The 27,026-nt window shown below is 31.2% G+C and overlaps 1 protein-coding gene across 2 annotated transcripts; it reads left to right on the forward strand.

Annotated features, from left to right (window-relative positions):
* Positions 1-1,627: 1,627 nt before the first annotated feature.
* LOC139516726 (uncharacterized) lies at positions 1,628-27,004 on the forward strand. Of its 2 annotated transcripts, XM_071306994.1 has the most exons (4): positions 1,632-1,679; positions 7,687-7,899; positions 12,734-12,885; positions 19,430-27,004. In XM_071306994.1, exon 4 carries the CDS (start codon positions 19,449-19,451, stop codon positions 22,212-22,214), a length of 2,766 nt encoding a protein of 921 aa, XP_071163095.1. In that variant the 5' UTR covers positions 1,632-1,679; positions 7,687-7,899; positions 12,734-12,885; positions 19,430-19,448; the 3' UTR covers positions 22,215-27,004. The 2 variants fall into 2 exon arrangements, with proteins under 2 accessions (XP_071163094.1, XP_071163095.1); XM_071306993.1 differs by lacking the exon at positions 7,687-7,899 and having other exon boundaries at positions 1,628-1,679.
* The last annotated feature ends 22 nt before the right edge of the window (positions 27,005-27,026 follow it).

The raw sequence follows: 27,026 nt of genomic DNA on the forward strand, positions 1-27,026 counted from the left end.
AGAGCTTATTCGAAATTATTAAAATATGTACTGTTTTATCATAGAAAATAAACCTCCTTTATATCATACGAATTTAAATTTACAGCCGATTTCATTGAGTGTGAACGCAAAGGTAATATTTTTGGTTAGCTTTCTTGTAAGCTGAACCGTGAATTCATCATTAGGTCAGGTATGCTACCCTCCTTTCGAAGTAACATAGTCCATCAAACAGATAGAGATAGATTGGTTATCTGTCGGACTAGTCTACTCTCACAAAACTAGGATCTTCAGTAATGCTAGATTAAAGGTATACATGTATTGTCAAATATTTCATACACATTATTAAAGCTAAATTGCATCCTCGTAATTTCATGAATATCAACAAAGTCAAAAACACGTATTATATGAAGACGTAATTGCACAAAACTAGGATCTTCAATAATTCTAGATTAAAGGTATTTTTTGTTTGTTGTAATGTCCTATACAGATATGTTTCTGGCTATACATGTATACATGCTTAGTATACATGTTTTTGCCCCAAAAATTATGATGAAATTAGAAAAAATAGGCAGGACAGAAGTTTTGAGTAAAAAAAGGGCAAGATGAGACACTATGCAACAAAACAACAAAAAAACCCAAAGCAAGGATGACAATTCATGTAAAAAAAAAGTCAGGATAAACTAATAAAGTAAAAATGTAAGACATAGATTACAACAAGAAAAATGTGCAACAACATTTTTCATCCGGGATAGGTCAATACTTGATACGTTTGTCTGAAAAATGATCGGTACAGTTATAACAGTGATCTTCTTCAAAATATTAACTTTTTTAATATGTTAAGAAAATCAAAATGGTAATAAACAATTTTGACGACTGACATCATGAAAATAATGTCTGTCGGACGAGATATCAAGCCAATCAAACACACCTTTTCTCCTGCATGCTTTCTAGTCATAAAATCTCTTTATACCTGTTACGTGTACTAGTATTCCTGTTTAGTCGTAAGAAAGTATTATATGTCTCTGATATTTTGTACTCATTTGTATTTGAACATCAATGCAATATTGACATATCTTAAAGATGACTTTAGAAAATGTCTTTACATGCACATATTTCGATTTTGTTACATAACTTTATTTTTTTCATATAAACATCAGGCGCGGATCCAGCCATTTAAAAAAGGGGGGTTCCCAACCCAGAGTAAAGGGGGGGGTCCAACTATATGCTCCCATTCAAATGCATTGATCGGCCAAAAAAAAGGGGGGTTTCAACCCCCGGAACCCCCCCCCCCCCCCCCCACCCTCTGGATCCGCCACTGAACATCTTGGCTTATATCTTAGTAGATCTTACTTAGTAAATCTTTTATAAGGCGAGATAACATGCTACTATGCAAGATTAAACAATAAAATACGGTTATGTTATTTTGTATTGAACCCGTTTCTGGACAGTGTTCTGAAATTTCGCACCGGCCGCACGAAGAGGGTTAATTATCGTTCTTGTAAATTAGACTAGTCTGATAAAAAAAATTATGAATATACGGGGAACACGCATATTTGATTTCGGGATCAACTAATACTACTTCTACTAGTATATTTCGGGTCGAGTCGGGAGTAGTTGACCTGAATTTGGAGAAACCCGATTTTACAAGGAAGACAACTGCGATTAAAAAACAACCAAGCAGACTGTTCGCAGAGTGTATGGTAAATTTTATTTTGTCATTGTCACTCTATTGTTTAAGTTTACCCATACAAAAATATATGGTTTCAAATAATAATGCTTTATATATATAAAATGATTGTAAGCTCTTTTGAGTACTAATAATGGGTGAAAAGCAATGTTTACGTTGTCCTTGACGTGGTTAAAATAATTTGGGAGGATCCGGCTCGACCAGAGACATATGTATATATGTCTCTTGCTCGACCACAGGCACTTAGTTCTATCCATAATTTGGAAGGTCGACTATCCATGTAAATAGATTAAATGGATAGTCCACCTTCCAATGGATAGAACTGAACAAGTGCATGTGGGCTCGATCAGCATCAGTATTTTTTATTTCTTCTTCAGATTGCATTTCTGCAACCCCCACTTCCAAAATTGATATTTAGGTATTCAGTCTGTGGACTTTCTCTTACGCTTAGTAGATTTCAAGCTTGTTGAGATACATGTAGCAACTGGGTATCGGGATCGTTCGCCCTGATTACATGTTCGCCCTAGGTTCGTTCGCACTGAGTTTGTTCGCCCTGGTAATCCGTTCGCCCTGGGTTCGTTCGCCCTATTTTCATTTATGATAATTATGTACAATGGATACGTTGCATTAATGAAAGAAATATATATTTATATATATTAAAATTTATGTATATCTATTAAAAGTTAAATACAGAATATTAATTAAATAAAATTCTTGGTTGCATTGTTACACCTTATTTTTAATTACTGTTGATTGAATTTTGATTGCTGATAATTTGAAATCTTTGATCACTGATTGTTATATGAATTGTCTTTGATGGATTAATAATGAAAATAACATTTTTCTCAAATAAAATTTTTACAAAGTTATTGCCAAACTGTACAAGCCGTCCGACAACCCACTAGACAACGTTTAGCCGCTGCAGTAAAGAATTTTAGATCAAGTAACACTTTGAACTTTGAACATTTTCTTATGTATAACTTTAGTGCTCCTAATGTATCATTTTTATTGATCAAATCATGTGTGGAAATGTAAAGTAAAAGGACGTGTGATAGTGATTTCCTAGTAACGTAATTACATACAGATACTAACTTAGTTCTCAATAGTTCGTAAATATTCGGCGAAATTGTAGACTGACTTCAACATATTCAATTAAATACACACAACACAACACTATAATAAATAATAAAAATCAGGGCGAACGGTCTCAGGGCGAAACGGAACTAGGGCGAACAGTAACTAGGGCGAACCGAAATCAGGGCGGACGGACCCAGATTTTAGCAACTGTATGGCTTTTTTACTGTAGGAGTGCTTGTCTTATACATGTAGTATTTGAGTATTTGTATCAGTGGATATATCTGCTACAAATTGTACTGCCCATGGTTCTGAATCAACTGCTTTAACTACCCATAACATTTATGTAGATGTTCCGGACCATACGAGTATTTGGACCATACGGGTATGGTCATGACCATATGGGTATATACTCATATGGTCCAACCGTACATGTATGGTCGGGGTAATGAACACTCTGTTACAGTTTACCTTTAATACTTCTAAACTCTTCATATGGTATGACTGTTCATTAAAAAGACGCTATCATATAGGTTATTTTATTATTATATTATACTAAAACGATTAGCTAAATAAAAATTAGAAGTTTCACACAGTTAATTTTATTTACTTGTCAAAACTATAATAAACACATTTTATACCGTTGGTCATTACCGATGTTCATTACCGATGGTCATTACCGATTTGTTATTACGAGTAAATGGCAATATGCCGACTCAAAAAAATAAATTCCAAAAATTCTTAATGAATTGTTACAAAAGAAGTAAATGGAAAGTAACATAGTTTATTTAAGTTATCTTGTGAGTATGATATATTGCAGTCATGCTACGATATTTGAGATCTTCAGCTTCTTAAAAACACAGTAGACATATCGGAATGGCCCAAGACCTCGGTATCAATGTACGCAGCTACGAAAAGGCTAGCTTTTCACTCGCAAACAAAAGGTTTAAATGCAAAGGATCGTGCACAACCAAGACTTGTAAATGCAAAAAAACATATGATACCGTGTGGAAGTAAATGTCACCCCAAGCCTACATGGAAGAATGTAATTAGCGATGAAAACTAACTATGGCATCAATATTTATTTTTTACGTAGTATTTGAATTATAAAAATAATACATTGTCATGTAATCATTGTTTTTTTAGATAAAGTTTTTGTATAATTGAAACTTTTATAATGTTATTTAAAAAAAATACCTTTATGGTCTAAATACTCATATGGTCCGGCCCGTTAATAACCAAACAAGTATTATACTCATATGGTCCGACCATATGCTAACGGTTAGACCATATGAGTATACGCATATGGTCATGACCATATACGTATGGTCCAAATACTCATATGGTCCGGAACATAGACAAACTAGTTAATTTGATTATAATCAGGTTTCCCTATTAACATGATTAAGCAACTTTTTATGTGTAATGGATATTGATATCTTTTATCATGTTTATTGAGAAAGATTAATAAAGACCAACAAATGCATATGATCTTGGTATACATGTATTAAAATATCTGTAAAAAATATATACGATGGCATTCATGTAAATGCTGAATTTACAGTGTTATAGTGTAATAATTTGCTTAAATTTATTAAAATTAATACTGTAAACAGGGAAATTTTCGCGGTTGTTTTATTTTCGCTATTTTCGCGGTAAGAATTGAAACGCGAAAATAAAATGACCGCGAAAATATCAAGGAAAATTATTTTTATTACATTTACTTTTACAAATTGTGACTTGTAAATACAATTATGTTAATGACACCAGTAATAAAAGTATCACCTCGTTGAATCTACTACACAGATTAGTCAGATCAAAAGATCAATTAATTAACATTAATCCAGAGTCCAGACACCTTTTATTTTAATTCATTCTTAATTAGCACAAAATGATTAGATCTACTTTTCTATTATTGTGTATGTGTTTTTACAAGCATTGAAACATGACAAACTTTTAATCTACTTTTACATTAATGAACCGAAAGCAAAAGATTTCTGATTGATTTTATCACTTGATTTAAGAAACATGCAAAGCTTGTCACTTTTGAAATCATTTACGAAATTATTTATACAGGCCACTGTAAAATCGCGAATTCAAAACAGCACGAATTTGGAATGTATTAGTAAATCGCGAAATAAAGACTGCGCGAAAATTTCCCGGTTTACAGTAATAACTCAGATATAAAAGTAAGCTTTTATTTTATTTCATTTTATCTCAATTGAATTAAATAAAAATATAAAAATATGATAAAATTGTTAGCAATTATTTATATAATTAACAATTATTTAAATAATTTGAGTTTTAATGTTTATACATGTACAATAATCTTTTGTTTATTTGTACAAGTAAAGTAATTATTTTTAACTGGTTGTCAATTGATTTTACAATTATCCTCTATAATCTTTTTGAGTTCATTTATTAAAATCTCCCTTTGAACTTCAATATCTAATTTTGCTAAAAATTAATTTTTCATTATACACCTTAAAGTATAGTCAACAAAATAACTACAATACTGGTATATCAGTAATGTACCAGTATTGTTGTTTTTAAATTTTTTTTTACAATACTGGTATAAATTTTTTATACCAGTATTGTTGACAATACTGGTATACCAGTATTGCAATCACCAACTACAGGCCTAGGAGATCCCTCAACCCTAGTCTGACATTACTCTTACGTCAAACGGCTGTTTTGCCAGACAAGCTGACTTAGCTGGGGCCGTGGGATTACTCTGACTAGCAATCTAAGTGTAAATCTCTCGAACAAATGATGCACGATTTATATGGATCCAAGGCTGTCAGTGGGTGCAGAAGCAACTTAGCGTCTCATCCATTTTTGGACAGGCAAATATTCACTTTATGGGACAAGCTCTGATGTCCAATGACATGATTTTTTTTCTATTGCTTTCATTTATACATTATTTCCTATCTTAGGGATGACATCAAAAGTTCAATGAAGGATAAAAAACTTAATTCACATAGTTTTTTTCACTGACCCCCCTCCCTCTTAACTTAATTTGGGAAAAATTGATAGACCAATAGGGATGTATGTAAAATCGATTTTAGATTAACAAAACTTGCAGCAATGTTGACCCCCCACCCCCAAACTATTTGATTTAAGTTTTTTATCCTACATCCATCTTTTGATGTGGTCCCTTAGTGGTCTATTGATTTTTCTCTTAGAACCTTTATTATACTACCTTTATATATTTTCATCAAATCATATTCACATATGTTTTCTGGTATTCTTAATCTTGTTAACAAAACTAATTAGATACAAACTGCTGAAATTTCGGAAAATAACTATTATTATAATGCAACAAAGATTAACGTTCATTTTGATTGGATAATGTCACTAATTTTCATGGCATCAATTGTTAATTGATGCTGTGGAACGGACGTGCAAATGCAGACGATCTATGAAAGATTTTGAATACAGGTTTTAACGTTGTTATCTATCGGTTTCATATGAATGGAGATAACAATATTGTATTTGTTAAGCTCCGACGGCATCAATTGGTGATTTGATGGTCACAAATTACCCGCTAACGGGTCGCCAGTAAACTTGGTTTGCGACCATCAAATCACCAATTGATGCCTCTGAGCTTAAAAATAAAATACAGTACAGTTATCTCCTCAATACTAGACCAATCAATGTCTGCTACAAAATACTGAAAAGTTGACTGTCGCCTTAACAGGTAAAATCAGCTGTTAGAGAACTGATCAATTTTGATTGTAATGAGAGGGTATTATAGTAGGGTTTGTTTTGATTGTAATTCTTAATCATGATTATATGACCAGAAATATTTTGCTGTTTAAGGCAAAAGGTTGGGTAAAGAAATCGAATAAATTTCATTTTTTTATGAACTATGGTGAAATCCGTTTTTTTTAAATTATATTAAAATGACGTTTCATCCCTGGCACAACAAGCCATTTATACAATTTTTCGGACTTTTTCCGGAAAATAGGACCGTTTTTGAAGCCCTGCCCCTGCCCTTTTAAAAGTACAAAATGTATAGTGACTCCTCAAGTAAAAGAAGGCCATTTTTTTTCATCAGCCTGCTCAATGGTAGATGTATACTGTATATATGTAAACATGCTATATAGAACTGAAACTTAATATAAAAAAAAAGTTTTGATTTATATTTTATAATATTGTTACGACTCCATTTTTTTTTTCAAATTTCAAATGAACATTTTTGGTTGTATTCAAAAGTTTATGATTTTATCATTTAGCCAAGTTGGATTTTTTTTCTCTTTTTGGGCTAGAACTAATTAACAGATAGCTAGACAGGTATGGTTTAGACCATACTTGGTCATGTTTTATGAAGATTTAAAGTCTAAGGCATATCATATGCACTGACATAAATATTAATATATCAGAAACCATCTTTTAGAGTCTTTAAAAAGTTATTCAATTGCTCTTTAAGGAACATTTTTACTTAGGTTATATGTGCATGTATATATAAACTGAAAGAATTTTTTTTTTTTTATCTCATACACTAACCATGACATGATAGATAGATGCATAGAAATAGCAAACAACAAACATTGATCTGCAAGATAAGATCTTAAAATGAGCTATGAAAAATTGCAATGAAAATGATAATGGTGAAAAAAAATTCAAAATGTCAGGTGTGCAAATTAAGCATATTCAGGCTCTTTGGAGTTTCTTATAACTTCTAATGAATCCGGGTAGATGTACATCTATACTTGTAGAGATGCAACCTTCTTTGCACCCAGAAAACTGTTTCAAAGGGGAAAAAGTGGTCTTATCAGCTACATGTATAGCAGATATAAACAAGTTAATTAAAAATAGAAAAACAACATAAGAATATTGGGGTTGCAAATATGTGCTTAATAGGTTACCTACAGGAATGGTAATACTGTGAAAATCTTTCTGTGACTCTAACCTTTGATCAGTGTTGAAAAATGGTATTTCAGATAACTCCCGATGTTTTTGAGAGGTCATCTGTCCAGGAGGCAATTGTCACAGATGTAACCTGTAATCAATAGTCCAAACTGTGATGTCTAATGCCTGGAATTTCCCTGAAATTTAATTTGTGTACTTAAGAATGATTAACACATATATTACCAATGAGATTATATATGAACAGGTCGTAAAAATCAATCAAGGCTACTGTAGTCCAATTCCAGGTAAAGTTTTTTTATTATATATTTCTACAAAGGTTCGAGAAAAAGAAAATATTTTTGAGGGGATTTAGAGTTTAATCCACAATACAAATGTATGTAAAGTTTGAATTGAGTACACATTTTAAGTGCATTTTCATTTGTTATGTTTATATATTTTTCATCTACATTGTAAAAGCATACTTTTCGTAAAATTTCATAGATTTCATTTTCATATACAAAAAAAAATGTATATGGAGAGTGCACACGCTGAAATGTCTCGCCTTCTATACTAATCATTGATATTATGTTGATAGTCCTAAGTATAAAGCTAAGCTTTATTACAACTGTCACATAAACTTAACATTAATCAAGATAACTTAACAGAGACCAATGAACCTTGAAAATGAGGTCAAGGTCAGATGAACCATGCCAGGCAGACATGTACAGCTAACAATGCTTCTATACAACATATATAGTTGACACATTACTTATAGTTTAAGAAAAATAGACCAAAACACGAAAACTTAACACTGTGCAATGAACCGTGAAAATGAGGTCACGGTCAAATAAAACCTGGGCGACTGACATATAGATCAGAAAATATTTCCATACACCAAATATAGTTGACCTATTGCATATAGTATTAGATAAAAAGACCCAAACTCAAAAACTTAACTTTGACCACTGAACCATGAAAATGAGGTCAAGATCACATGACATCTGCCCGCTAGACATGTACACTTTACAATCATTCCATACAACAAATATAGTAGACCTATTGCATATAGTATGAGAAAAACAGACCAAAACACAAAAATTTAACTATAACCACTGAACCATGAAAATGAGGTCAAGGTCAGATGACACCTGCCAGTTGGACATGTACACCTTACAGTCCTTCCATACACCGAATATACTAGCCCTATTGCTTATAGTATCTGAGATATGGACTTGACCACCAAAACTTAACCTTGTTCACTGATCCATGAAATGAGGTCGAGGTCAAGTGAAAACTGTCTGACAGACACGAGGACCTTGCAAGGTACGCACATATCAAATATAGTTATCCTATTACTTATAATAAGAGAGAATTCAACATTACAAAAAATTTGAACTTTTTTTTCAAGTGGTCACTGAACCATGAAAATGAGGTCAAGGACATTGGACATGTGACTGACGGAAACTTCGTAACATGAAGCATCTATATACAAAGTATGAAGCATCCAGGTCTTCCACCTTCTAAAATATCAAGCTTTTAAGAAGTGAGCTAACACCGCCGCCGCCGCCGCCGGATCACTATCCCTATGTCGAGCTTTCTGCAACAAAAGTCACAATCCAAGTCACAATTTATAATAGTCATGATAGTAAACCATTATAGGTCAAGGTACGGTCTTCAACACGGACCCTAGGCTCACATTTACACTGAACAGCAAGCTATAAAGGGCCCAAAAAATTACTTGTGTAAAACAATTCAAACGGGAAAACCAACAGTCTATATCAAGGTTGTCATTGAATTTTATTAAAGCTTTTCCACATCAGGAATAGAATTCTTTAGCTTTATTTGACAAAACTTTTTGGAATTTTTGGTCCTAAATGCTCTCCAAGTTTATACTTTTTTTGTCCTTTTTAACTTATTTTGATTGACTATTTTGATAAGTCTTTATTAGATTAAATGCTAGTCTGGCGCAAATACAGAAATTCAATCCCGATATCTATTTATATTCTATTATGTACATTGTCATGTTTAAAATGCTAGTAACTCAGCAGCTTGTTTTCCTGCAAACCTTGGTTTGAAGCTGTCCAACTGAACTTAAAATAAAATTTCAGACTCTTAATTACTTATCTACAGATATCAATTATTAATAAGTCAAAACTTAACATCAGTATAAATTGCAAGTGTTTATGCAACCAGATTTATTTTTTTATTTCACTCATTTTATTTATTTCGTAAAACAAAATCCATGTTCAAATGTCAAATTTTCTATATTGTTTTAATATTGATGATCTTGTACTACAAGAGTTGTCAAATATACAAATATAAAATAAAGGAAGAAATTTTCAGTGATAAGAACAGTATGAGACAATATACCTGATGACTCGGTCAAAGTTCACACTTGCACGACTTAACCTGATTGTTTCCAACTTTAAAAGTTGGAAACAATCAGGTTTTGAAACGTGGAATTTTTAAATGCAGTTACATGTATCAAGTATAATTGACAGGATTTTATCATTGATAAACATTACATGTAGTTTAATAAGTCATGTTTCCATATTTATCATGGTAATTTTGTCATTTAATAAAATAATGTTATTAAATGGATGTTTTCATCTTCAATGGACAATTTATAATGTAATTGAAGTGATTAATAATTATTAAAATTATAATCACCGTGGTAAAAATCATGAGAGGTCAATATAAGATTTGGAACAGTGTCTTGTATCTAAATATTGATATTTTTGTAAACTTTATCTGTTTATTGAATATTTCAACTTCTGAAAATTATCAACTGCAAAAGCAGATCAAGGAGCAGATTTAAAAGTATCTTGAGCAAATACTAGAAAATTGGAGAAGGATTAAAAAGTCATATAGTAAAACAAGTATTGACTTTTGAATTCAGTTGATACAATGATTTATCAACCCTACAGCGGGTAGAGATATGACATTAACCTTCAACCATTGACCTTGGTGATTATAATATCTCAGGGGTTGGTAAATCATTTTATACTGCACTCGTTCTATTTGAGTAGTCAAAATGCGTTGACTGTATATTTCTATGTCATATACAGTCACTGACTTGGGTTGAGTTCAATATCGTTGCAGCTACGTAGTGCTACGTAGATTTTGACTATTGAATGTGTAGCTATAGACTAGTTGCTACATAGATATTGATAGCAGCTACGATATTGAACTCAACCCTGATATCACTTTTCCTCATGAACATGATGAATATTTAAATAGAAATTGTCGAAATTATATTTAATTATTCATATAACCTCTTCAACCTGTTCTTGTTTCCAATGTAAACAACAATGCGTTTAACTACTCACACTTGTTTCTTTTACAATTTTTGGGAAAACATATTTCATTTATTAATATTTTTTGTTTGCAACCTATAAAATCATTATGTTTTATGTTTATTGTTGATTATTTAGTCTGTAAACAAACGAATTCGTTCACCATTGATTGCAGTTTTCAACAGGTATTGGTAATGATGTACATTTCATTGTGTTGTATATCTCTCCGCCTGTGTGATATGAGGCCTTTTTAAAGGGGGATTTTTTCCAATATTTAAACAAATAAATAACATTAACACACTAAACATGCTAAACAACAATTGAAAATGTTTATTTTTAGATTGCAGTATAAAGACAATAATAGTGCATTGACTTGACATATCAACGATATAAGGATTCGGCCGGAAACGGGGAAAATGCTTGTTACTGCCTTGCATTTTCCTGTTTCTAAGCGGAATCCTTATATCGCTGATATGTCAAGTCAATGCACTATTATTGTCTATGTATCAACCTCATGAAAAGTCAATAATAGTATAATGTCGATGCAGGTAAATAACATAACCAAACAATTGTTAGAAATCCGACCATAAAAATGTTGTAATTTACCGATAATGCCTTTCATCATTTAAGTTGGAGAACCTTAATTTCACTATAAACCTCAGGAAGAGATGCCCTCCGGGTGCGGGAATTTCTCGCTACATTGAAGACCTGTTGGTGACCTTCTGCTGTTGTTTTTTTTTTTCTATGGTCGGGTTGTTGTCTCTTTGACACATTCCCCATTTCCATTCTCAATTTTATCTTGTGTGATTTCACCCTTAAATCATAAATCCATCCTTCCTTTGAGAGCTGAGTATTGACCTATTCAAAAATATACAATGAAGAAATTTGAAAAAGGTCTCGGACATTTAGTTAATTGTGAGGTTTCCAAGTGTGACTTACATCAATTATTGACTTTAATATAGTGATTTTATTATTTCATTAGGTCCAAGTACACAGTTATCGTCCTTTGATTATCGTTGTCCACGAAGATAGTCCTTAGTGTGGACAGTGTGTTACTTGCCAATTTTTGTTATACCCCTTCCTAATTTATTTCTCCATGTTTTATTCCTCATTTAGCAAGTAGGAGGGTGAAATGGCACTGTAAAAAATTTTTAGTCATAAATATTAATGTAAATTAGTGATTAGGTCCAGCTGAAAAAGGTAAAAAATTAGCACTTCGGAAGCTGTCAAAAGATTTCAAGACCCCCATAACATAAAATTGTCCATATTTTGAGTTAGAGCTGATGAAGTTTTCTATAATTTTGATATAATTTGTCCCAAAAGCAGTACAACACACTGTAAAAATATTAATAAGAAAGGGCAGGTGGGATTTTTTTATTTTCATTTATTGTCTAAAAGAAATGCACTACGAAATAACTGTGTACTCGGACCATATGCAACATGATACCGCTACTACAACATTCCTACAAAGAATGGAACAAATTATTGTTAAAGAGTAGTATACATGAAAAAGACCTGTATAGATATGTCTTACAAATCTTGTGGGTTTTTTGTGTCAAGTTTCTTAAAGCCACATCTATTATTCAAATCTTGAAATATATATATAAAAAAAAAAAATTAAAGTCAAATCTTGTGTCTTATTGATTTGAAGTCAGGGTTGGATAAATTGTTATAGAAGTATCTTATTTGTAAATCTTGAAATGTTACAACATTTTCAAGGTCATTACACCATTACGTAATGATTTCAAGTCATTGTTGGGTTAAACTGTTGTAGTAATTAAATATTTCAATGATACTTCATTTGAATGTATATGGTTGTATTTAACAGATATTATATTTTCAGGTTTTATAAACAATGTTACTACATCTGGATGAATTTGTTGACCTGAAGATGTTGGGACAACAATAGATAGCATGATCATTGATGTTACAGTTGGGACCTTTTTACCATGACATAGATATAAGGATTGAAATATACTACAAACATTCACCAAGGTATCTTAAAGTTACATTATAAACCATGTGTGCTTTGTTGCCAATTTTCTTGCAGCTGTATTAGAAGCTGGTTAAGGGGATATGAATTAGGTTGATTATTTAGGGAATCACTAAAGCATGACTAGTGTGGGCTCCCCTCTTAGGCAGTCTGGGCCCAACTTATAAATGTAAAAATTTCTGGATCTGCCACTGTGCTTAATTCACTTTTGAAATTTTTAAATATATTTTTAAAAGATTTGTTTAAGCTCTTAGCATATTTATTACAGTTGATCCATATGGTAATCAAACATCTTCATTGTCTTTTGGTAGTTTGCTTACCTCTGCTGTTTCTATCCCAAGCTTGGTCAAACCAAACACTTGAAAATTAGTATTTGCTGCTTCTGTCTTTTACCATAGATACATTTTTTAGTGGACAATATATATATATCAAAGTCACATGAAAGTTATGGAAAAGTTTAATAAAATAGTTTTTTTTCTCTTGTGTTTGAGATTCTTCAATGAATAATTAGATTTTTACCACAGTTTTTTCTTGACTGTCTTTTTCACACAAAACAACATTATGTGGAGAAATGAGTGTTCAACTAAAAAAAGGTTGATTAAAACTAGAATTTGAGATGAAAAGACTGTTTAAGACTGCAAAAGTTGCATTTGAAATGCATGTTTTAAAAATAAAATTGGATATTTTAGGTTTGTGGGGAAATGTTTTTTTCTTCTCACTTTCATGAAAAAGCCAGAAGTTTTACATAATGTTATATTAGTGACAAGCTGTACATAACCAAAGCCTAAAAGTAATACAAATTTAGTGGTGTAAATGTTATCAGTGTATACTATTAAAAGACTAATGGCCTTCATATTTGAACTCTTTTGAATTTGTAGATAATATAAACATGTAACATAGGAATGATACTGATCATTATGATATATTTGTGTAGGTATGGTTTGTAAATAGAGAGATTGAGCTCGAGGGAATGCTGAGTTTATACTTAAAGAAAGTCTTGAAGCAAAAACACTTGTAGGAACTATTATAAATAATAAATAAAGATTCATGAAAATGTCAGCTTCCTTTTGTTTACATATCCCTCTTTGCATGTTTTAAGATTAATCCCTATTGAAATTCTAAAATGCAAAGAGATGATTGATTGTTGTTAGCTTTGAATTCAGTGGCAAACATTTCATCCATATTCAGAACAGGGGTGGATCCTGCCATTTTAAAAAGGGGGGTTCCCAACCCAGGACAAAGGGGGTTCCAACCATATGTCCCCATTCAAATGCATTGATCATCCAACCCCTGGAACCCTCCCCTGGATCTGCCACTGCAGAACAAGGTTTCATGAAAAAAGATTTTGATCAGATTTTTTTTAGTGACTTGTTTTGTTGACATATCATGGATCTTCATCATTTCTTGCCACAATATAAGCTTTTGTGTTAACTTAGTGTAAAGCAATCACCAAACAATCAATAATTGTTTATCTGAGGGGGTGCAATTGTCTGCAATGACACCACACCACCTTCTAGTTTTGTTTTGTTTTCTGTCCAAATTATGATTTTGGATATCCTTTAGCAAATCATGGGCTTTTCAAGGGTAAATGTTTTATTTTGTTCTTGTAAGCTTCTTAACTAAAATAATTTTAAAACTAATACAAGTATCCAATATTGTGTGTGTCAACTATTTACATGAAAAAGCTTTTACATGTTGTATACTGGTATTGTACCCCATGTTTTCATTTTTATTTTCTTTGTTTGTCTGTTCACACTCAAGTATTTTTGCACAATAAATTCTAATTTAGAATGGCCAACCTTAAAAAGAAAACCTACAATACAAAAAAATTATTGAAATCTATTCTTTCTTTGTTAGAAATGCCTTATTTGAAGATCAGTCATATAAATAAAAATGGTGTTTACACTGAAAGTTGTTTTGAATGCAGACTAGAAATAGAGATCAATATTTATTTTGGATCTACCCTATTAAAAACTTGTATTTTGGATCTGCCCTTATTGATAAAAAAACTTGTTGATATTATTGATGTATCGACAGACATTTGGCCAGAAGTCATCTGCAAACAATAGGTGATTTAAAGGGACAGTATGACTTAAAAAATAATTAACATCAAAATCCAGGTAAGTTTTTAATATTCTGAAACACAAAATGCATATAACCATGACTATCTAGGTCCAGTAGCTATTAAATACATCTTTTCTTCTTGGATACACTCACTGGTTTTGTCTGTACACAAGAGAAGAAAACACTGCCATATTTGTTAATCCCTTTTAGTGAACCTTAAATAACCTGATATTGATTTAGAATTCAGATAAATTTCCTCAGGTTGCTGTACTTACTAAGTGAATCCAGAGCATGTATTTTTCAAACTGCTTAATTGCCTTTTAGAAACCTGTATACACTGGACTACTATCTTAATTGATTGGGATTGTAAGTTTTCTTTTAGAAGGTGATGATGGAAGTGTTTAACGACCTTGACTGGATATACATCCCTCGCACAGTCAGACATTTTCAGAAGGTTATGGATCTCTACGGGCACCCTTACTTCTTCCGCCAATAAAAACTTCCTGCTACAAATAGCACAATAGTGTTGAAAGTGGTGTTAAACAGCTATCAATCAATCAATCAATCAATCAGTAGAAACTTGGTCAAATTTCAATAAGGAAGATCACTGTCTTGATATGATGGAAAACATGATTGTGAATTTAAAAAAATATTTTTGAATTAGAGAGTTTATAAGACGTAGTCTTAGTACTATTGTTTCAGAGTTTACAACTTCTTATAAATTTCTAGCTTAATTAATTTTTGATAATCGAATGTCTATTTTATGTTTTAACAATAAATCAAGTGATAAGCTAATTTCCTATTTTGTGTAGTTTATTCCCCAATAGTTGGAATGATTGTATCGGCTTATCCGCACTATTCACATCTATATTTAGGCATTCAACAAGTTAATGATTTTAATATAATTATTAAATTTCAAACATCTGTTACCGGTTGTTTCAAAAAGTACATTCAAATTATAGTTATTAGACATTTAAATGTAAAACAAAGGAAATTGTAGACTATGATATATACATCTAAAATGTACTACTAAAGTATTTGAACGTAAAGAATCAATTATGCTCTAGTCTTGGATAAAATAATAATATAAATATGTTATTTTTTCATCTTGGAACCAACTCTGATAGTTGTGATCATATGGTTAAATGGAGAATAGAAATGAGGAATGTGTCATAGAGACAACAACCCGACCAAAAAACAGAAAACATCAGAAGATCACCAATGGTTATTCAATACATTGACTAAAATCATGCACCTGGAGACGTGCTTCAGCCGTCCCGGCCCCTTAACAAAAATGTGTACTTGTTTAGAGATAATAGACGTCATACTTAACTCTGAAATAAACTAAAATTCTAAATAATCTTTGGTTAGTTATACAATTTAATATCACCTTTGGGTACAAAATTTTAGCTGTAATTTTCCACTCATAAAAATTGTAAGTTTTTTTAGCAAGCAGAGCCATTCATGTTGTTATGACACATCTAGTTTTTCCTCTCTCTGTAACAGTTTTGTGGTTCTATATTGTCATATTTCTTTAAAATTCATTTAGAAATGATGACAGAAGGTTAAACATAATATTTGTTGTTATCAACAAAACCACCCCAATAAAAAATGAAACTCAAAATTAAAAGCAATGAAATAAATCAACCTAGATATTGGATATAGTACTGTACTGTATTATTTAAAGCATAAATTACACCATAAAGAGGATCAAAGGCATAATAAAAGTTACAATTGCATGTAACAACAATATAAATTGAGGACATTTACATAAAAATAAAAATAAAATAAAATATTGAACAAACAACATAGTAAAAAAAAAGTAGAAAATGGCATCATCTGAAAGTAACTATTTATTTAAAAGTTAGAATAAAAGGTAATTTCTGTATACATTGGGTTCTTAATAAAAAAAACTATTGCCAGAATAATAGAATGATGCCAAGGAATAGGATTAATCATAGAATACTGCTTTCATACGTGAATAATTGTTTTCCTCTTTTTTATAGGACAAAAGTATTTTTATATATTTTTTTAAACAATCCAGATCTATATGTCTATTGTAGTCAAAGTGTTGGATACCACCTTAAATATGATTTTTTCCAATTTATTGCTTTTATCATGAAAATATGAGAGATAGATTGTAAACAGTAACAAGAGGCTGTCACAACGACAGCAAACCGGATTTATTAACATTTATTTGTATCCTGCAAATATCTCAAGAACCATACCTGATGAACTGTGAAAGTGAAAATCGTCAATATCAAATTTGACCTCCATTTTGTCATCAGTATCAACATATTAAAATTTGAAAAGCTTAGGTTTAATGGTTCATGAGTAAATGCATGGACACGACTGGAAATGCCATTTTTAGCTCACCTGGCCCGAAGGGCCAAGTGAGCTTATGCCATCACTTGGCGTCCGTCGTCTGTCGTCGTAAACTATTTCAAGAATCTTCTCCTCTGAAACTACTGGGCCAAATACTTCCAAACTTTAACTGAATGTTCCTTAGGGTATCTAGTTTATAAATTGTATCCGAACTTTTGATCTATCAACAAACATGGTCGCCATTGCTAAAAATAGAACATAGGGGTCAAATGCAGTTTTTGGCTTATAACTCAAAAACCAAAGCATTTAGAGCAAATCTGACAGGGGTAATATTGTTTATCATGTCAAGATCTATCTGCCCTGAAATTTTCAGATGAATCAGACAACCCGTTGTTGGGTTGCTGCCCCTGAATTGGTAATTTTAAGGAAATTTTGCTGTTTTTGGTTATTATCTTGAATATTATTATAGATAGAGATAAACTGTAAACAGCAATAATGTTCAGCAAAGTAAGATTTACAAATAAGTCAACATGACCGAAATGGTCAGTTGACCCCTTTAGGAGTTATTGCCCTTTATAGTAAATTTTTAACCATTTTTCGTAAATCTTAGTAATCTTTTACAAAAATCTTCTCCTCTGAAACTACGGGGCCAAATACTTCCAAACTTTAACTGAATGTTCCTTAGGGTATCTAGTTTATAAATTGTATCCTAAGTTTTGATCTATCAACAAACATGGTCACCATTGCTAAAAATAGAACATAGGGGTCAAATGCAGTTTTTGGCTTATAACTCAAAAACCAAAGCATTTAGAGCAAATCTGACACGAGGTAATAATGTTTATCAGGTCAAGATCTATCTGCCCTGAAATTTTCAGATGAATCAGACAACCTGTTGTTGGGTTGCTGCCCCTGAATTGATAATTTTAAGGAAATTTTGCTGTTTTTGGTTATTATCTTGAATATTATTATAGATAGAGATAAACTGTAAACAGCAATAATGTTCAGCAAAGTAAGATCTACAAATAAGTCTATTTGACCAAAATTGTCAATTGACTCCTTAAGGAGTTATTGCCCTTTAAAGACTTTTTTCACAATTTGTTCATCATGTTGACTTACTTTAAAAAAATCTTCTCCTTTGAAACTGCTGTATCAATTTTAGCCAAACTTAGGCTAAATGAGTTTCAGAGTATCTAGTATACATTTTATATTTTATTTCTTTGTATGTCAAGAAACATAGCTCCTATGACTAAAATAGAACATAGGAGAAATTTTTTTTTTTTTGCTTTTGAAGAAAATAGGACGATTCAAAAAACATTTAAATAAATTGAAATGCCAAAATAATCATTGATGAGAGATTTAACCAAAAGAATTAAGGTGAGCGATTCAGGCTCTTGAGAGCCTCTTGTTCAATCTTTCAAGAACCATAACTCCTGAACGGTAATAGTCAAAATCGTCATTATTGAACTTGACCTTCATTTTGTTGTGTGTAACAACATATTAAAATTTTAAAAGTTTTGGTTGAACGGTTCATGAGTAAATGCACGGACATTTGGTTGTCGCCCGCCCGGCCACCCGACCACCATACATCCCCAAATCAATAACCGACATTTTTGTCACAAAAATCTGGTTAAAAATCTACAAGGGTGTCTTTTCTGTGCAAGAGATATATTTCCTTGTAGATTTAATAAAAGAGCAGGCTAATGCCAATATAAGGCAGAACTCGCACCCGTAAAGTGGAAAGGGATTAATATAAGTTGCAATAAATTGTTTCCCATCCACTTAAAATAAATATGTTAACACTAAGCTAACAGTAAAAATGACCAGGAAGTAACATATATATAAATAACTTCAAGACTCAACTTAAAACAAAAATTTAGATTTAATCCCTTATTGGAAATAATGAGAGACATAGGGATTGCATTAATGGAGTGGTATTAAATGGTGAACTTTTTTTCATGCTTCATACATTGTATCTTGTATACAGATGCCTAATTTTGTTAAGTTTTTGTCTCGGGTTTCACTTGACCTTGACCTCAATTTAAGAACTGTGAGTTCACATAATTCAAACATTACAGCTTCACTTGCAAGACATTTAATTGTATCATCTCTTATGTTTTACCATTATCTAAGTATTGAAGATTATGTTTTGTTTTGCAGGTAACAGATTGATGCGAAAATGAGGGCAAGAGCAAAGCAAACGATATCAAGTATTTTCTTCATTGTGGTGTTGGTTGTTGTTTTCTACACATTTTACTTTGATAAACCAACATTTCTAAAGTCAGATAGTTCTAACAGACAATCACAAATTTCATCTGAAACTGGATCGTTAACTGCTGAAAACACTGTTGGAAAAGTAATCACACGAAACGAAAAAGGATGGACAATTGACCAAAAAATATGTCATCAAAACTACGATTTTGTACTTGCACATTTAAAGGACCCTCCTCACACACCTATTTTCGTATATACTACTGAGGAAGATAAATGGGTGTCTGGAAGTATAATAGCCCATGGTGCTTGGGAAGGTGGCCATGTTGGTACAATTCATAATTACATGAAAAAGTTTCCACACGCAGTGTTCCTTGATATTGGTGCTAATATTGGAATGTTTTCAATCTCTATTGCTGCTCATGGATATAGAGTTATTTCAATTGATTGCCTAGAGGGAAATGTCATGCGCCTTTGTGCTTCAATGAAGGCCGCTAAATTGACAGACAAAATGACTGTAGTGTATAATGCCTTATCTCATACACATGAAAAAGTTTCATTGGGCAAGTACCATGGCAACGTAGGAGGAACTTATGTTAAGCAGGGGACACATAGTCATCAGAAAGGAACCGAATCAGTTAATTCAATTTTTCTTGATGATCTATTAGAAATTTATAGTTTTGATCAAGTTGTCATAAAAATGGATGTAGAAACTTTTGAAGCTAATGTTTTGAAGGGAGGCTACAAATTTTTTGAACAAGTAAAAGTGGAAGCATTATTAATGGAATTTGTTGCACATAGAGAAAAAGAGAGTGGTAAATTCATTGCTGATTTCTTGATATCTCATGGCTTGGAACCAAATGTTGCAGACAGCGTTAAAAATGATTATACAAAATGGGGCAATGAAGTTTTATTTTTACGTAAAAGAAAAGTTGCTGCTACTGTACCTATAACTCTCCCAACTGTTCTTTCTGAAAATAAAAATAAAATTACAATCACTTCAAAAAATGAAGCTTTAGGAAAAGTCATATCATACTCTGGAAATAAATGGATGTCAGATGAAAACTTTTGTCCTACTGATACAAGTAAATTTGTTTCCACCAAATTAGGACGTCCCTATAATGTACCTATGTTTGTTTATACTATGAAGGAAGATCAGTGGGTTTCTGGGAGAATTATTCAAGGTGGAATTTGGGAAGAGGATCTTGTCAATAAAGTTTTAGTACAAATGAACAACTTTCCCAATGCTGTCTTCATAGATATAGGATCCAACATAGGAGTATTTTCATTGGCTGTAGCAAGTAAAGGCAGAACTGTTATCAGCATAGATTGTTTGAAAGGAAATGTTGAAAGGCTTTGTAATTCAATAAAATCTGCTGGTTTTGATCAGCGTATGACTATAGTTTATAATGCTCTTTCAAATGAAAGGAAGAATTTTTCTCTAGGCACTTACGAAGGCAATGTCGGAGGAACATATATAAAGGAACCAGCATATGGGGATAGCCTAATTAGCAGCATTCTACTTGATGACTTATTACCACTTTTTGAACTAAAAGAGGTAGTTGTAAAGATGGACGTTGAAACACATGAAGCCAATGTTTTACATGGTGCTAAAAAGTTTTTTGACTCTGTAAAAGTTCATTATTTCTTATTAGAATTTGTTTCTCATAAAGGTAAACCTAGTGGGAGTTTTATCAGCAATTTTTTTGACTCCTATGGAATGGAACCAATACTACCGTCCACGTCACAGTTAGCAGACACATCCACATGGCCAAATGAAGTGGCATGGAGGAGGAAAAAAGAAGATAATACAAAGAAAGAAGAAAAATTAACAGTCAGAGACACTGAAAAAAGAAACATTCCACAGACTTTAGATGAATTTTCACATTCCAAAAAAATTACATCTGACCAAGAAACATTAGGGAAAGTAATATCACGATCATCATTTGTGCAACAATGGACTGAAGCTAATTTTTCTTGCCAAGCAAAATCTAATTTTGTGCGGGCAAATTTGAACCGTGATCGTAACACACCAATATATGTCTACACTCAAGAAGAGGATAAATGGGTTTCTGGTAGTATTATAAGGAATGGCAATTGGGAAGGTGACCTTGTCCAGCAAATTGCAGTCATTTTCAACGAATTTCCTGATGCAACATTTCTTGATATAGGAGCAAATGTAGGAATGTTTTCGCTGTCATTAGCAAAACATGGTAAAAGAGTGATTGCATTTGATTGTTTAAAAGGCAATGTGGAAAGATTGTGTGCGTCAATGAAAGCCAATGCTGGTTTTGAAAACCGAATGACAATTGTGTATAATGCATTATCAAACCAAAGAGAAAAAGTAACATTAGGTACTTATAGTGGTAATGTAGGTGGGACTTTTGTTAAAAAGATAACATCTAACACAGGAAATGTAGATAATACAGTCGATTCCATTCTATTGGATGATATATTAGAAATATTTAAATTTGATAATAAGGTCATTATAAAAATGGATGTTGAAACATTTGAATTGAAAATATTAGAGGGAGCTGATAAATTTTTTAGTACTGTTGAAGTTGAAGCTATATTGTTAGAATTTGTATCTCACAGAGGAAATAAATCTGGTACAGATATAATACAGTTTCTAGAAAAGCATAAACTTTTCCCTGTACTAGGCCCTGGAATGGATAGATACGACACTAATACATGGAAAAAGGGTGAAGTCATGTTCAGAAGAAAAAGCAGTTAAAAGGAAAACCAAAATTATTTTTCATAGTATTTTATACTCAATGTGCAGTAAAAGCAGTCTAGTCTTTTATACTCAGAGTATATGGAAAAAGATTTTGTAATCTTGGAGTTGGATAAACACGACAGATATAAAATTTAAGTAACAGTATGTATAAACATTACAAACATTGTGATGTATGGTGATCTGGTGTTTTCATCAATATGTTTGTATATGACTTGTTTTAATTTAGATATAATTTGAATATTTTGCATTAGTGGATGCAATCTTGAGAAATTGCAAATCCCAAGCACCAAAGTAGCAGAAGGGATATGGTAACATATGCACAATAGTTATACAAGAATAAAGGGTTATCATGTTTTCCCAATCATAATCATGACAGAATTGTTTTAAAGGACAAGTTATTTTGTTGAAATACTTGATTTTAATCATTTAGTTTAAAATAGTGCAAAAAAATTCTTGAGATTTTTCAAAAAATAATTACTGTACAGCATTAACAAGTTTTTGGTAAAAGCAATATTTACAAAGTCAGTCCTCTTTTTGTGGGATTAAGAGCTTTGTTTACAAACAGCATTTATGACGTAACCTTATAATTTTTTCATCTTTGAACACTTTTTTACGGGACATTACACCTGAGGTGTGAATAGATCAGTATTAATATTTTTTATATTGTAATTTTTACAGAAGTGCAGTCTGTATAGCAGTCAAAGTGTATGAAATCTATAGCTTTATATTATTTGTTCACCCAGCAATTTTCAAACTAAAATATGTGTATTATATAAAATATTTGGACAAACATCAAATGAAACAGTATTTCTCTCAACTTGGTCATGTTTTGTGAAAGTGATATTTTTTACTTAAGTACATATTATTAGCCAGCTATACATTTAGGGTTTTTCTTTGCCTATTATTGCTTATATCCACTTTATTTTCACCTTGGTAGATAGTTGTCTCATTGGCAATCATACAACATCTCTTTATTTTTTAATATTATTGATATGGACAAATATACATGCTATATGATAAATTTTACTTTTTTTTCTGAATGAAATCCATTTTAACTGTAGTATTAGAATTATATTTGGTATGAATGGCAAGTCTATTTTAAGTTCTTTCCAAACATTGCCAAATGTGTTCATATTATTCACTTCTCCTTAAATCATTTACCCAATATAAAATTTACCAAAAAAAAAATCTGTTTTGTAAATAAAGCAGATGCCCAAGTAATGCTTGCAAATTACAGTGTGATTCCTAATTCTTAATGAGAGGGGGATATACTCCAGTTTGATTTATATTATTCCTTATTAGCATGTTATGTAATCCTCTTATATAATTTTATATTTATGAAGATCTAAATGGCATTAAGCATATTTATAATATTTGTGATAATATATCAAATTAATATGTTTATAATTTTGAAAATAATTAGAAAATAACAATTACAATTATTTCACCTCTTGGAAAGTATATAGAAATTGTGAATAGGAGTCAATAGACCTATGCTTTTATTAAGATATAAATTTATGCCAAATTGTGATCCATATTTTATCAGAAACATACAATTGTGTTTATAATTATCTATGTCGCTGATTCTGAGAAAAATAACTTGCTGAATTTTTTAGTTAAAACATGTATACTATTAATTATAAAGGTATAGATCATAATTTGATAGAAAACTTTTTGAGTTCTATGTATTCAATCACAAACCCATCTGCTTTGTTCAAGCATTATAGAAGATCCTATCTTTGTGCAATTACATTTGTACATCAACATATAGATATAGGAAGATGTGGTGTGACATGTTTTATTTGAATGAGTTGACTTTGTTGATATTCATATTATTACAAGGATGTATTTTAGCTTTAATAATATGTATGATTTATTTGATAGTACATGTATCCAATTTCAATTTTTTTTTCATTTTTAAATAAATTGAAAAATATTTAAACCTGTAAATCTGAGGGAAAAGTCAAATTATTTTAATATTCATCACATAGTCTAAGTCAGGTTAGTGTTGAATTTTATTTGTTAAATAAGAAATTTCACTTTCAACTTAAATCCCTAATATATTAAAGGAGCTTTTTTCTAATAGAAAGCAGTACTTTGATATTGTATACATTTTTGAATAAGCTTGTGCCTTTTGTGGTGAGGCGCTTTATTGCAAACACCAATCAATCTACGCATAAATTAGCATAACTATTATTTGTTATCGGTCATATTTTAAAGTGCTATAAACCAGTTTGTGTTTATTTTTTTACTTAACATTCAGTGTGTGATGTTCTTGCCTGAATAATATCATATTTGACATTCAATCAGGTCGATATGCTAGTCAAGTTATGTAACCTTAATAAAACGGTGTTAAATCAACGTGCCATTCTGCATTCACCAGATAAGCTTTTTTTTATCCTTTTTCTTGTGATGGTTTAAAAATCAACACCCCCTTATACAAGGGATGTTCACTTATACAGAACTTGAATAGTTTGGCAAGACTTTCATTCTTTCCAAAAGGATCTATCTCTAGGTTGACAACTTTTTGCAGGTGCATTTGACTCCTATCTTGATTGACTAGGAATGCAAAGAGGGAAAGGGAGTGGGGGGAGGAGAGGTTGGCTGTATGTGTTCAATCCAAATCTTGAGTGAAAACAAAAAAATATCTGTATTTTTATTTGTAGCCTTTCTGCTAAGTATGCAGCATATAAGAGAAAGAACCCTATCAGAATAATGTGTAATGGTAGGGTTACTTTGTAAACTAGTTTATTTAAGTTGACAAGGCAAGGTTTATATTCTTATTTCATTGACATGCTCCCATCCTAAATTGCATTTGATTTGTCACCAGAAGTTAGTTTCATCAACATCTTCATCTTTTTTGTATCTTTTGGTTGAATGTAATAAATAATAAAATAGCATTGATTAATTTGATCTAATATATTGTTCCTTTCATTAATTTCATATTTAACAATCCACTTTAGATAGAAACTAGTGTGATATTCTTATAAATTGATTAATAAGTAATAGTGTTTTGTATTAACATGGAAATATTTTTAATGTTCTGTGGTGTACATTTTGTTCTTCTTAAATTAAATTGTTACTTATATGAATTTGTCCTTGTTTACAATTGTGATCATAATATTGAATTGAATTGAATTGTTTATTTAGCAATCACTTTAAGTCAAAATTGTAATTTTGTGAAAATCTTGAAAACTACAAATCAAGACCTAGTGGTTGGTAATATACGTTCAACAGTTTGTAAGAAACTATCAAGTCAGTCTATTTTAAAAAGAGACTGAAATATTCCTCATGTATTATATTTTCATCTTTGTATTACTGTGAATTCATATGTTCTCATGCATGTCATGTCAACCAATTTTCATGGATTAGGGGACAGGGATATTTTTTGGGATGCCTGCTTTTGTGATTTAAAAAAATCTTCATACATTTTTTGTCATACAAGCTTTAATATTTGAAATTTGTACTTTGTGGAATACTTAAATTTATTGTTTTTTGCCTTCATAAAAAAAAATTAGAAATAATGAACTTAAAGTACATTTACCAAATTGTACTATCAACATGATTAAGAAGAAATGTTATAACTTATAATTTTTGTAAGTACTTTTATATCTTTTAGTGTTTGATATTGAAATAACCCACCTTTAAAGTTTAATATCAATATATTTCAACATCTTTTTATACTTAGGTTTTTGTTCATTCAATCAAATGTAAAATGAATCTGCTTGTATTTTTCTTATATTTTATGTTCATGGGTTTTTCTATGAGATGCAATGATGTTTATATAAACAATACATTTGTAACGCCTTTGCTTTTGTAGAATTTTTGGGGAGGTTCATGATTTTTAATCAAATATTGCCACCGTTCAAAGATTTGTACGAATATACTTAATTGTGATCAAACAACATGAAGAAAAAATAATCAAATTCAGTGATATATTTACTCAACTGTTGATCAATTTCAATTAAATGTCTGCTTGAAGATACATAACCTGTAAAAATATTCATGAACCAAAACAATGTGAAGGGGAGACAATTCATTTGTCATTGATTTCTCTGATGAAACTGACCTTGCAAGTGCTACTCCTCATAACTGTTTGATATAGATAAAACATCACACAAAGTAAAGTACCTTTTATATGAAGATGTGCATGAAGCAAAGTAATTTTATGTATTACAAGGTCTTCGAATGATTGAAAGTGAAATTTCATTTTGATTATTCATAATGTTGACCCTATTAGTAAAACTCCTAAACCATTTAAAAAGGAATTCAATAAAACTTCTTGCAAAAACATTAACAAAACGATTTTATTTGAGTGAACATTGGTGAAACAGCAGAAACCAGAAGACTAGACATCTTAAATGATGGACAAGCTAACAGATATATGTTTAAGAAAAACATTATACATGTACCACCGATGAGGCTATAACATCTATAATATCAGACTAATGACAAAAACAGTGCTTTTGGTGTTATACATGTTGGCAACTATTGCATCCTCAAAATAATGTAAATTTAAAAATTATTGTTGCACATTTATTATTGCGATTTTCGAAGAATAACATAAATGCAACATTAATAATTGTGATTTTTTGAAAATCTGCATACAGATATTTGCGCCAAGTATCAGAATGTGAGTACCTATTATTACAATTCTCACCCGACCACATTCTTTTCAGTAATAAAAATCTAGCTTTAATTTCTGAATTTATAGTATGTCTTTTTCTTTTGAAAATAAAGATGACAGCAATAATCAAATCAACATACATGTACTTAAACATTTCACTCACACCATACAGGATTTAAGCT

Source organism: Mytilus edulis, chromosome 3, assembly GCF_963676685.1.
Source record: "Mytilus edulis chromosome 3, xbMytEdul2.2, whole genome shotgun sequence".
NCBI lineage: Eukaryota > Metazoa > Mollusca > Bivalvia > Mytilida > Mytilidae > Mytilus > Mytilus edulis.